This window comes from Sorex araneus, chromosome 1, assembly GCF_027595985.1.
Source record: "Sorex araneus isolate mSorAra2 chromosome 1, mSorAra2.pri, whole genome shotgun sequence".
Lineage (NCBI taxonomy): Eukaryota > Metazoa > Chordata > Mammalia > Eulipotyphla > Soricidae > Sorex > Sorex araneus.
In genome coordinates, this window is record NC_073302.1 from 293,161,787 (window position 1) to 293,175,610 (window position 13,824).

Genomic DNA, 13,824 nt, shown 5'->3' on the forward strand with positions numbered 1-13,824 from the left:
CCATCAATCCGTAAGTATTCTACCCTTCAGATACTTCTTTCCAGCCGCCCCCCCCACACACACCAGCTTATGTTTGTATAACACACATGTAGTAGCTCTGAGCTTCTGGCTTTCTCCTGGCTCTATTATCAGGAATCATTCCTGACAGGTTCACAAGGGACCAAACATTTAGAGAGCAGAAAGCTGAGCACTGTTGGGTATCTCAGCTTCCCAGTGCATGATGAATACTGCTCAGACAAACATAATCATACATGTGTGCATATTACACCCACATCTACAATTTGATATCTTAGAAAATACTGTATTGTTCATTCAGTTCTGAGACAATGTGCCTTTCAAAGGCAGTCTAAACTTAACACATCTCAACTAATTAGTTACATACACAACCAGAGAACCAAAGAAAAACTCAGGGAAAGGCGAGACAGATGGTTTAAAAGGCTTATCACCTTCTTTTCTATCTTTTTTTTTCCACTTTTTGGTTCACACCCGGCGATGCGCAGGGGTCACTCCTGGCTCATGAACTGAGGAATTACGCCTGGCGATGCTCAGGGTACATATGGGCTGCTGGGAATCAAACCCGGGTTGGCTGCGTGCAAGGCAAATACCCTACCCGCTGTACTATCACTCCAGCCCCCTGAGCACATTCTTTGCATGGGGGTTTCATTGAATCCCTGGCACTGCATGCTGTCTCAGTACTGCTAGTATGACACCTGAGCACAAATATAGGAGTATCCCATGAGCACCAAAAGTAGTGGTGTATCCCCTGCCGCCACCAAAAAGAAAATGTATAAAGAAAAGGAAAAAAATTGGAGAAAAATTCCATAAGCCGTTTTTTTTAAAATCTTAGAATTAGATTAATTTTCTTTTTTCCCCTTCTTTTACAAATTTTTAATTTTTATTTTTATAAAGTAGGTCACAATATTTGATTATATTTAACATTCAAACTCCAATCCCACCACCATCACACCTTCCCACCACCATCTTTGGGATGTTTCCATCCCAATCCCCAACCCCTGCCCCAAAGCAGAACTGAAATTCATTTTGTATTATTTGTTATGAATAAGGGCTGGAGTGAAAGCCAAGCAGGTAGGGCATTTGTCTTGTCTGTGGCCGACACGCGTTCGATTTCTCTACCCCTCTCCAGCAAGCTATCAAGAGTATCCCACCCACACAGCAAAGCCTGTCAAGCTCCCCTTGGCGTATTTGATATGCCAAAAACAGTAACAACAAGTCTCACAATGGAGACGTTACTGGTGCCCACTCGAGCAAATCAATGAACAATGGGGTGACAGTGCTACAGTGCTACAGATATGAATAAACTGCTGAACGTGATCCAAAACAGAACAGTTTCCTTAGAGGAGAGTGTGTGAAGATGGTTGTATTTCACCCAGGGACCATTAAGCTCTTCTGTAAGAGAGTAGTAACATGTTGTTGAAGATTGAACTAATGACTTTAAGTCATTAGTTATGAACTAATGACTTTAAGTGGTTCAACCTCAGAGCAAAATCTTAAGTAAACAATGTTTGACCTTGATCTTATAAATAAAAAAGCTTTTCTCCTCACTTCCCTGGTTCTGAATTCCTTTACCTTTGCTCCAAAAATCAAAAGAGGAAATGGTATAAAATAAATCAGTAAGCAAACATAATAAGGAAAAAAATTTAAAGTACAAGAGAATAATAAAATGGACTCAAAAGTAAGATATTAGAAATAAATTTTCTAGTTATAGAAAATTAAGATCAACAAAATTAAAAATTGGAAAGAAAACCTTAAATTGAAGCAGTATTCAATCAAAATATTTAACAAATATTATTGACATATCTCACATAGCACTGCCAAATTCTACTTAATACCCATTAACTTCTCTGAGAATCAATATTCTTATCAATGTTATATGCCATTATAATTTTATTACTAACATTTTAATAATGAAAATAAAAATTGTTTATACTTTTGTTGCATCTATTTATGTATTCCCTTTCATTTTTTGAATGATGCTCTATAGCTGAAGAATAAATAATAAATCAGTGAAAAGGTGTATCTCATGATCAATGATTAAATATTTCTAATAAAATCAGGTTTTATGTTCCACTACTTTACAACTCTGAAGCTGTCGAAAGCATGTCTACTTTGAAGCTGATATGATGAATCAAAAGGAATCAATATAATCAGAGTTGGAAAGAAGAGGAGGAGAGATAGCTCATCGGCTTATGCTTTGCATACTGGAGGCCTGGTTTTGGTCCTGGACACCCCATTTTCCCTTGGTCACCACAAGGAGTGACCTCCAAGTACAGAACTGGGATTGGGCCTTGAGCATTGGAAGATGGAGCCCCAAGAAACAAAACAAAACAAAAAATGGAAAAGGAAAATAAGCAATTGAATAAGAATAGCATCAGCATGAAAACACAAAAAGTTATATATAAAGAAATAGTGAACTAAAGAGAGACATCAATACACGGGAAGGTGTGTTATTATTTTAGTTTAAATTTATCACCAACCCAGTTCTATAAAGCAAACATTTGGCTCTGTGTCCATATTGGTACGTGGTCTCAAGGCTCTCTTATGAAGATAGGTGTTACTATTTCCCTGAATGCAAAAAAACTGAACACCTGTTATTCCCATTAATTATCACTGTTACTGTCACTGTCATCCTGTTGCTCATCAATTTGCTTGAGCGGGCACCAGTGACATCCCCATTGTGAGATTTGTTGTTACTTTTTTTGGCATATTGAATGCACCATATTGGATAGCTTGCCAGGCTCTGCTGTGCGGGCGGGATACTCTCGGTAGCTTGCCGGGCTCTCCGAGAGGGACAGAGGAATCGAACCTGGGTCAACCACGTGCAAGGCAAATGCCCTACCCGCTGTGCTATTGTGATGATACTAAAATCTCTAGCTCTTAAATTTCTCCAATAACTAGAACAAAGCTCAAAAGCTGCTTAAAAACTAGTGCACCCAAGGTAAACATGTAACCAATGTGAACCAAACACACAAGGGCATTTACTTGAAGCTAATGATAATGAGATGAAGACTCAGCTGGATGTTACAGCTGTTAGAAAATAGGAAATTGTAAAGGTCTCCAATGATGGATCCTTGGGTTGCTGTATTAATAACAAACGTGGTCTGAGTCAAATTCTAAATGGCATTTAAGTCTGTGACATTTGTATTCATGAGCCAACATAACCAAATCATTGCAAATGTCCTTTTAAAAGTCACGGAAGCCGTGTGTCTTGAATGAACTGTGTTCACTGGTGGCCTATGGCCGACACTTACTCGAGTTAGTGCTGTCATCCTTGGTCCCATCGAGAGCTCCATCCGGGTGCATTTGCAAGTAGTAGCCTTGTCTGCAATATAACCTGGTCACTATGCCCTTGAGCTGGGGATCTGAAAAGCAAACACAATTGTCATCAGCCTCACATGTGCCACAAGAAATGTTTCTTTTCTTTCTTTTGCAGCAGTAAGGACATTTAACACAAGTCACAACTTATATTTGGCATCTCCCAGGTTCTCCAGTGTATTAAACCTGAAGTAGACTATAAAAGGTGAAGAAAATGCCCTGTGAGATGCATTTGTAAGCTGCCCAAATAGATCATTTTATAAAACTCATGTGTGTGTGTGAGTGTGTGTGTATTTCAAGAGCAAATCAAATTATAAATTCATTTTTAACTTATCAGTTAAATCATAAACTAATGAATGTAATAATTTAGAGTAATATCCTTCAGGATGACAGTATCAGAGCTGTGCAAACTTTTGATTAAGAAACATGATCGGAGCTGGAGTGACAGTACAGCAGGTAAGGCTTTAGCCTTATATGCGACGCACATGGGTTTAATCCCTAGCACCCCACATGGTCCCCTGAGTCTTCCAGAAGTGATTATGGATTATAGAGTTAGAAGTAAGCTCTGAGCTCAGGGTGGCCCCAAAACCAATTCGCCCCAAAAGAAACATAAAGGTCTTTTTAATGATTTTTTTTACTTAGCTTGATAAATAGCTCCAAATTTAAAACACCAGTACTGTTATAAGATCGGATTTTATCAATAATGATTTTATATACTTGCTTAGGAAAAGTATAGAATGCCTCCTCAGTGTCTGAAGTGACATCTTAACAGAAAAGCAAACCTGTGTGCCTTGCAAAGATTTTATTTTTATGCAGGAGTCAAAGGGAAAGTAGAACATTTGGCTCCGAACTCAGAGTGAAGCTCCACACAAGCCCAGAGGGAGGGCCGCTCGGAGGTCCCAAGTCAGACTTCAGATAACCCCACTCACTTATACAACCCAACCACAAGGAGAATAAAGTGGCCACTGTCGATTTTGTGGCTCACAGGGTGGAGGGCAGTGGGAGCCCATCAAAGCAGAAAGAAGCTACACTAACAGGTATCTCGTCAACGGTTTCTGGGAAAGATAGCCACCCCAGCAACGGAAGTAGAAATAATCACTGCACATGTGCCCGAGGACTCGGAAAGCAAACAATGCATGTGGGTTTCCCCAAACCACTCCCATTTATTTCATGACTAGATGTGACATGGACATCATGACCCTGGCCATGGCAACTGGTCTCTCTGCACACGCAAGCACACAGAAGGGCATGAGAGAGGCCCAGAACCCTGGAACCCTCACAATCACCCGCATTTGCGAAGAGGAGAACACAAGACATTCAAATTTACCCCAGGATCATCGTTTAATTTTCATCTCCAGCATTTCCAGCCAAAGGCAGTCCCCACCCTGCTGCCCCAGCCTCGCCACTTATATCAGCAGCATCAGACCCCTCCTGTCAACGCCACGTGAATCTTGCTTGTGTTTTAGAATTCCCCCTACAGAGCCCCTAATTCCTCCAGGGCCACCTTCTTATTCTCCTCCCGTCTTCTACTGCCAGTGGCACGGCGGGCCAGCCCCTCCGGCTTCCCCAGCTTATTGCACACTTGTTCCCATTCGCCCGACTCACGGTGAGATGATGAAGAGCAAATGCTAGCAGGAGAGAAAGGTCTAGGGACACCCACCCAATGAACGGATGCTCAGGCTTCCACTGAGATCCCTGAGTCTCCCGGGGAAGGACAGGGCGGCCCATAATTCGAGGGGCGAATACTGACCCTCTGGTTCTTGGTTCTTGTTACCGGTGAGAGCTTTGCTCTCTGTGAAGTTTGTGTGCAGCTGGTTAATTACAGATAAAAGTTATATTGTTTGAATTTAATGAAAGTTAAGATAGTCAAGTGTAGTAAGATGCATCAAAGAAGGTATACATTAATGGTGCTACCAAAACAAAAAAAGAAGCAAAATCAAAACACTATGGAAACAGGGGAGACAGGGATAAAAACAGAAAAGCAAAGGAAGCAATCAGGATCCATTTGGATCTAAAAAGTGTCAGAAAAAAAAAGTTTGAAAGTGTTAAGATATCTGAAAGGCGCCCACTATGATTTAATTGAAAAAAAGACACTTCACACTAACCCCTAAATGAGTATTACATTCTATGTGGGAAATAAATAACTTCAGGAGAGGTAAATATTCTTTTCTTTCATCTTACAAATGAGGATAAAGGATGGTGACAACTTTTGGTAATTAACATATATCTTTCAAGAATAAGGATGTTTTGTTCTGAACACTGCAATTTCCTAAACTCCTATAACTTGACAAGCTCCCAATTAATAACTATTAATGAATAGTGAATTAATGAAGAATGAAGAATGAATAAATATTTGAAGTCTCATACCTATGTTATAACAAGGCAGAAAAAGAGTGGAAAATATTTGCAAGTCCTAAAATTGCAAGAGTTCCTGATTCTTTTCCAAAACACTAGCATTCAGAATATCTATTATGTGTAAAACAACATGAAAATTTAACCTGTCTTAAATCTAATTTCTCTCCTGTCTATTCTTTATATTTTTTAAATTTCTCTTCCTGCACATTTTACCAAGAATGTTTTGTGGAAACTCCTTGTGTGAAACCCCATACTATCTATGCTCTATGACAAATTAAAATAGAAGTAATGAAAGATAATGTGCATGCACTTAAAAAGATGTTTCACAGTATATTATCTTCAACATTCAAAAGTGAAAGAAATGCAAATCATTAACCTCGCCTTCAGATCCGTAGGGGGAAAAATAGCCAACATTTTAAATTAAAAAAATCACTTTTGGGGCCGGAGTGATAGCACAGCGGGTAGGGCGTTTGCCTTGCACAAGGCCGACCTGGGTTCGATCCCCAGCATCCCATATGGTCCCCCAAGCACCGCCAGGAGTAATTCCTGAGTGAAAAGCCAGGAGTAACCCCTGTGCATTGCTGGGTGTGACCCAAAAAGCAAAAAAAAAAAAAATCACTCTCTCAGAAGTGGGCTTAATTCAATCACTATCCCAAATTGTTTTCAAACAATGTGCTGGATGACAAGAGAGAAACCAAGAGAGAAACCCTTCATATAATGTGGGCACTTTTAATATCATTTAAATTAGAAGATGTACAATATCATACATACTTCATATAACAGTTCAATATCAAAGATATATCACATATATTGTGCTAAATTATATCTAAGACTTGGCACTAGTTGATTCCTAAACACTACCCTTCTAGTAGCTTTAGAAAGCAATTTTTTAACAGAGTAAAAGGCAATCCCGGAGAGGCAAAAAGGTATAGTAGAAATGACATCTGCATTTCTATTTTCATTGCAGCACTGTTTACAATAGCCACAATCTGGAAAAAAACCAGAGTGCCCCCAAACAGATGACTGGTTAAAGAAACTCTGGTACATCTACACAATGGAATACTATGTAGCTATCAGAAAACATGAAGTCATGAAATTTGCATATAAGTGGATCAACATGGAAAGTATCATGTTGAGTGAAATGAGTCAGAAAGAAAGAGACAGACATAGAAAGATTGCATTCATATGTGGAATATAAAGTAGCAGAGAGGTACAAGCTTGCAATGATGCAATTTCTGGCAGATATTTCTCTGGACTTAGTTACTAAAATACTAAAATACAGAAACCCAAAACCGTGCAGCCGCTAGTGCGGCCACTCGACCTCATATCTCTTCATTCTCAGCAATGGAAAACAAATTATCAAATGCTTCCTTTTCAGCAGGTCCGACTTTGGGGGGAGAAACTCCAAACAATAATAGTGAGTTTTTTGTTGAAATATTGAATGTAATCAAAGTAAAGTGAAAGTAAAGTGAAATTTATCAGTTATACAGGCGGGGTGGGGGCTGGGAAGGTGGGGGGTGTGGGGGAGGTATACTGGGATTCTTGGTGGGGGAATATGTGCACTTGTGAAGGGATGGGTGTTTGAGCATTATATTACTGAGACTTAACCCTGAAAGCTTTGTGACTTTCCACATAGTGATTCAATAAAAGAATAAATTTTAAAAAAATTAAGAAGCCAATTCTTTAAATACACAAATTTTTGGTGGCAGATTTAATTAGATTTGGCACTTCTAACTGCAGAAAATAGTATTGTGAATAATTTGCCCCAAACTATATATTATCATCTTATCAACCATAAAAATAAACTGTGCCCAGAAATTCTTCCAAAGGGTTGAGAAAAAGAGTGTTGGTGCGAACATTCAGGAAACTGATATTTAAAAAAACATATACACAATTAAAAGCATCCCAAATGTGATTTATCTTCCTGCTGATTCATTGGGATGGTTTCTAATTTCCTTTTTCTCCTGATTTCAACAGTGCTTTGAGAGTCCAAACCTTCTAGAAAATCTGTTTAGTCATTCCCAGTTGGTTACCCAACCCATCACCTAATGCACAATCATAACTGTTGGAATCAACTGTTGTTTCTAAAGCCTAGAACAGCTTCTCCACCGCTGCCTAGCAGAACACCGTGCCTATGGGCTCCAGGGGTAAATCCTGCATCCAAAGCAATTCTTACCTTCAATGATCTTGCTTTCTAAGGGGGAGAGGAGAAAACCTATCATATGGTTTTATGCCAATTAGTCTATGTGAAATGATTGGCTTTACACGTATTTTATCCTGATAGTACTTTATAAACCCCAACATAATTTGCATTAATGCTACACAAAATAAAATATACTTAAAGTATATAGTATATATAATATATACTTGTTTTAAAATCACAAACCTCTGTACTGGGTCGGCAAGATAGTACAAAGGGTTAAGTGCTTGCCAACCCATGTGGCCCCTGTTCCCCAAATAAAAATAAATAAATAATTATTTTTTAAGTGTATGGATACATGAGTATGAAATGATGTTTCTCAGTGCCACACTCAGGCTTCAAGCAAATCCATTATTATGGTATTAGGAGAAAGCTTTTCTGGTAACACCCTAGGCCAGACATTAGTTGCTCCTTCCTTCCAGAATACACGTGTGTGTGTGTGTGTGTGTGTGTGTGTGCTGTGCTTCCTTCAGTGTTCTGGCATGTCACCACATGTGGCACCTGTACTGCAGATAGAGACAAACTAATCAGGCTTTGATGCCTCAAGTATTTGTCGATGGCACGAATACTAAAAGATGCTTATTTTGATAATAGTTTCTATGCTTTATTTCATATCAATGCAAACGTTCAGAAGTTCTAGGCTACTGCTCACTGGGAGAGGAGTTTTCCTAGCTTACTAAATATAAGCCAAGAATTATACTAATTGTCACAGAAATGCCAGAATTTAAGATATCTTAGTTGAATTTCTATCCAACTTTTAACTTTTGGTATACGTATTCCTCATGCTAGGTCAGATAAGAATCTCAAAAGTCTACTGCTATATTTGCAATTAGCAACTATTCTTGGATGTGTTAAATTGCCAAGCTAGTCTGTGTATCCTTCCCAACATTATAATGTCCACTTTCCGGACACATTATACGACACTTCCTACCCATTTTTCATAATTAGCACACCACTTTTGATGGAGTTCAGATAATAGGCAACAAATAATAGAGTAATATATATACATATACATATGCATATATAACTATCTCTCAGAGAGCCAGGCAAGCTACTGAGAGTATCCTGCCCACATGGGCAGAGTCTGGCAAGCTACCTGTAGCATATTCGATATGCCAAAAACAGTAACAATTGGTCTCATTCCCCTGACCCTGAAAGAGCCTCCAATCGTTGGGAATGAGGAGTAAGGAGAGGTTGCTAAAATCTCAGGACTTGGGGAAATAAATACATTACTGGTGCCTGCTTGAGTAAATCGAAGAAACAATGGGGTGACAGTGACAGTGACAGTGACAGTCTGCTTATTCAGTTTCCATAGGTTTATAAGAACCTATTTTCTTTTTATAAAATTTTGGAACTAAAATACACTCTATATAAGTGATATGGACTTTGATGTAATCCTAATACTTCAAAGAAATGGTATCACCTTAAACAGTCACAAGTTATGTGTTTAATTTGTGTTACTTTGCCACAATGAAGACACTCACATATGCAACAAATAACAGAAAGAAATTTTTCTTTGTCATATAAGTGAACCCACTGCATCTTTTAGTGTTAAAGGCAGCCCATTGGTGGCTGTGTGACACGAAAGCCCTTTTAGACTTATTGAAATACAAACTATAATTGCACACTATAAATATCAATCATGTGTCTCATTTCCTTCATAAAAATTTGAAGCTGCATAGATTAAGAAACAAAGGCCCAAGTGTATTATTGACATTTGCTAATATTTTGTAGTCAAATACAATAATGATCAAATTTCAATGCTGGAAATGTGAGGGAAAGAATACTTTAGAAAATAATGTGAAAATGGTATGAGTCATAAGCTAAATCTGAGAGAGTTTAGTGAGTATTCAGACTTCCTTCCAAAGCATGGAAGTCTTCTGTTTTATCTAAGACAGTTAAGTTAACAGGGTCTAGGAGAACCTTCTTACATCAAATAACAAATAATGGACAAATTAATTTTTCAGACACTGAATGTCATAAAGTAAAGTTCAGGTGTCTCTAATAGATGGGCAGGGAGGGTGGTGGGATGGAGTGACCACCGCTATACCTAAGTTTACAGCATTATGAGATTCCAGAATGAACCCTTCATGAAATAACCAAGGGGAAGAAATACAGAGGGCACTTTTGGTGAAGGACACAGAGCTGATGTCTCAGTGATACAAGATAGATCTGCAGTGCTCCCTGGAGCCATCAGCTGAGAAGGGATGAAGAGCTGTACTTGACAAAACAATTTCTCCAGGCTGGGAGAAACCAACCAGGCACTGTAGAGGGGCCACAGCATCCAACACACATAAGACTAGGAAGTTTATTCTCATTAGTCAGACTGAAGAAATTCATCATTCCCAGGGCATTGAGCAAACATCAAAGAAGACCTCCCCTTAAGGGCAGGGGAAATCAGCCTTCCTCTGAGCAGATTTTCAGTTTCACCTAACATATATAAAAGCAAGAACTAAAAAGAGCATCCTGTTTCGAGAACATTCAATAGCATCCCATAACAAACCCAGGAATATTTAGAAGAATATAAGACTATCTAGCAAGGTAAATCCAAAATACTTTAAGTACAAAAACTTTTAAAAAAGAGAATAATGGAAAGAAACAGATATATAACCCCAGAACAAAGGGGGATAATAAAAATCAATCTAGAACAGAACCTGATGTTAGCATAATAGATAAAGACATAAAAACAACCTCAGTAAATGTGTTCTTTGTGTTCAGAAAACTAAGTACCAACAGAAACTACAGAATCCCATCATGAAAATCTATGGATGGAAACAAAATTTGTGGACTGAAGTAAATAAGAAAACTACTAATGGATGGAACTGACGACAATTGAGGAATTGCAGAAAAGGGTGGTGGATTGAACCATAATGCACAAGTAGTACCCAGTAAAATCCATGGTGAAAAGAGAATTATAAAAGAATCTACATGGATATAATGAACAATGGGGCAATCATCAAAGATAAAAATATATATCTAATTGAAATCTCTGGAAGAGAAGATCAGGAAGGCAAGGAAAAGAAGAGATTTTTTAAAATAATGGGTGGGAAATTTTTTAATTTATAAAAATTATAAAACCTAATATCAAAACAATTGGAATTATAAAACCTAAGAGTTCAATAAATTCTAAAGACAGGAAAGATGGAAAAACTACATAACATACATTATATTGAAATTACTCAAAATCAGAGATAAAGAGACAATCCATTTTTCTACCCATGATAGTGAAAATATAGTACAGAGGGAGAGACAAAGATAAGAAAGAAAGTAGAAGTCTGTAGTCATAGTGCAGTGAGTAAAGTTTTGGCCTTACAACTCAGACAATTTAGGCTCCCTGCACTCTTATGGTCCCCTGGACACCATTAGGAGTGATTCCTGATCCCTGAGCAAGGAATAAGTCCTGAGCACTGCTGGGAGAAAGAAGGAGAGGGAGGGGGGGGAGGAGGAAGAAGAAGAAGAAGAAGAAGAAGAAGAAGAAGAAGAAGAAGAAGAAGAAGAAGAAGAAGAAGAAGAAGAAGAAGAAGAAGAAGAAGAAGAAGAAGAAGAAGAAGAAGAAGAAGAAGAAGAAGAGGAGGAGGAGGAGGAGGAGGAGGAGGAGGAGGAGGAGGAGGAGGAGGAGGAGGAGGAGGAGGAGGAGGAGGAGGAGGAGGAGGAGGAGGAGGAGGAGGAGGAGGAGGAGAAAGAAGAAGTAAGAGAAGGAGAAAGAAGAGGAGGGAAGAATTCCTGTTTGAAACAATTTAAGCAAAAAGACAATGGGCAACATCTCCAATTTACTGAATAATCTGATCTTAAAATTTAAAAAACTTTCCAAAGTAAAGGTGAAATAAAGTTGTCATTTTATTCAGAAGCAGAATATTGAAGGAATTTCTTGACAGACAAGGAGATGCTACCAGATGGAAATATGGATAAATGCAACTATTATACACTGGTGTCAGGATATAAAATGATCCGATCACAGAAGGAAATTGTTTGCAAAATCATGCATAAACTTTCCAATACAATCAAGCCATTCCACTCCAAGAGAGAGAATGGGGAATATTGTCTGCCATAGAGGCAGGGGGAGGGTGGGAAAGGGGGAGGTATACCTGGGATATTGGTGGTGGGGAATGTGCACTGGTGGAGGGATGGGTGTCTAATCATTGTGAGATTGTAACCCAAACATGAAAGCTTGTAAATATCTCAAGGTGATTCAATAAAATTTTTAAAATTTTTTTAAAAATCCTAGTATAAATAAAAGGGTATGTTTTGGTAAAACCAAGTTCAGTTTTATTTATGATAGCCCCAAACTGAAAACAACTCAAATATTCATTCAACAGATCCACTGATAAATAAGAAAATCAGTATACCCATTTCCTAGAATACTACTAACAAAAAGGGGAAAGCATTGATGAATAAAAAAATGGATAAATTATAAAATATTTATGAGTAATAAAAGTTATATCTACTCTATTATTTCATAATATTATATTGTATAAAATTTAAATAAATACACAATTTAAAATTTAGATCTATGACTAAAATGATGAATGAGGGGCAAGGAAGGGCAAGAATAACAGCTTCAGAGTCATGGAGTAAAAGCCAACAGTAGTGCAAAAACAAATAGAAAAATACAAACTTCTAATCTGAAATTTCAAGTCTACTCTCTAAAAGGCTAAAAAATGAATAGAAAATTTTTAAGATACAAAAGTCAAAGGCTTTTGGTATTGTGTTCAAACATGAACAAACTAGGTTAAATCACTATAGAGTATGAGTCACTTCTTCTTTCAGAAACTAGAAACAGGATTCCCTAAGTGTAAGGGATATGGAAAACAATTATTATTTGAGTCATTCATAGAATAAATTTTCAGTCAAGCCTATCATAAGTCATGTACATTTACTCTCTAGCTGTTACTAAGTTATGTGAAGTTAAAGATTAGCATGCAGTAAAAGATACTGTTACAGAACCAGAAGCATCTCTCCAAACTAATGTGCATTACTATATCATAAAATTAAACATCAAAAACTTTTCACTAGAAATTGTATTGCAATCAAGACTGGGCATCATATTGCAATAACCATGAAAAAAAAAAAGATCCAAAACAGGTGTATGGATTCTGAAGAGAAAGTATAGAACAGTAAGCTGGAAACTGCACATGAAAACGATGAGCACACATATGCATTAGATTCTGGAAGCATTTCCTTATGTGTATTATCCCAGTAAAATAACAGAACAGTGGAAGAAAGTGTGAAAATAATAACACATGACAAGGATTGACCAATCCATTTACTAGAAAGGAGATTTCTGTAGTTAAGCAGCAGCATTTCCACTTTACAGGTTTGGAAGATTCACTAGTGAATCCATCTGGGTCCAGGTTTTTATTTCGGGGAAGAATTTTTGATTACCATTTCAAGTTCCTGAATAGTTATGGATCTGTTCTGGTAACCCAGTGTTTTGATAGGCATATGTATCTCATAGGAATGAACGTTCTTGGATAATTCCTTTGGAGAAGCACTTTGTGCCAAGATAAAGCAGGACACACCTCTCTCCACTCACTCTCCTCTTACCACATGGGAAGAAGAGTATTCTGTCCCACACCTTCCAACAGGAACAGCCGGGGGGGGGGTGGGAACAGAACTCATGATGATAATTGACAGCTGTCACACAGTCATCCCCCAAATGTGTCAGGCACATTGGGAAACATTTTATAAACATTTCTTAGAATAATCCTGAGAAAACGACACCAGTCAATTGCCCCAATTCTAACTTTATATATCCAAATGCACATGTGTCATTTGAGACTTCACCAAGTATTTCACAACATTCCCAGAGTAGATTGTCGAGGTTTTGGAACCACCCTTTTGCCAAGCTGCAGGACGTGGTAACAAACAGTGATAGACTTTTCATTCATTCCACTAGTCCCATTTACTCCAAGAAAACCTTTGGGCTCGGCTCCTAT

The 13,824-nt window shown here is 38.0% G+C and overlaps 1 protein-coding gene across 3 annotated transcripts in view; it reads right to left on the bottom strand.

Annotated features, from left to right (window-relative positions):
• The window catches only part of FGF14 (fibroblast growth factor 14), a 622,206-nt gene that overhangs the window by 141,446 nt on the left and 466,936 nt on the right, over nucleotides 1–13,824 (bottom strand). For 2 of the 3 annotated variants that reach the window (XM_004614047.2, XM_004614048.2), the window contains exon 2: nucleotides 3,270–3,380. In XM_004614047.2, coding sequence (XP_004614104.1) covers nucleotides 3,270–3,380 — 111 coding nt within the window. Of the gene's footprint in view, nucleotides 1–3,269; nucleotides 3,382–13,824 lie in introns of all 3 variants that reach the window. The other variant, XM_055135066.1, reaches the window with a different exon arrangement.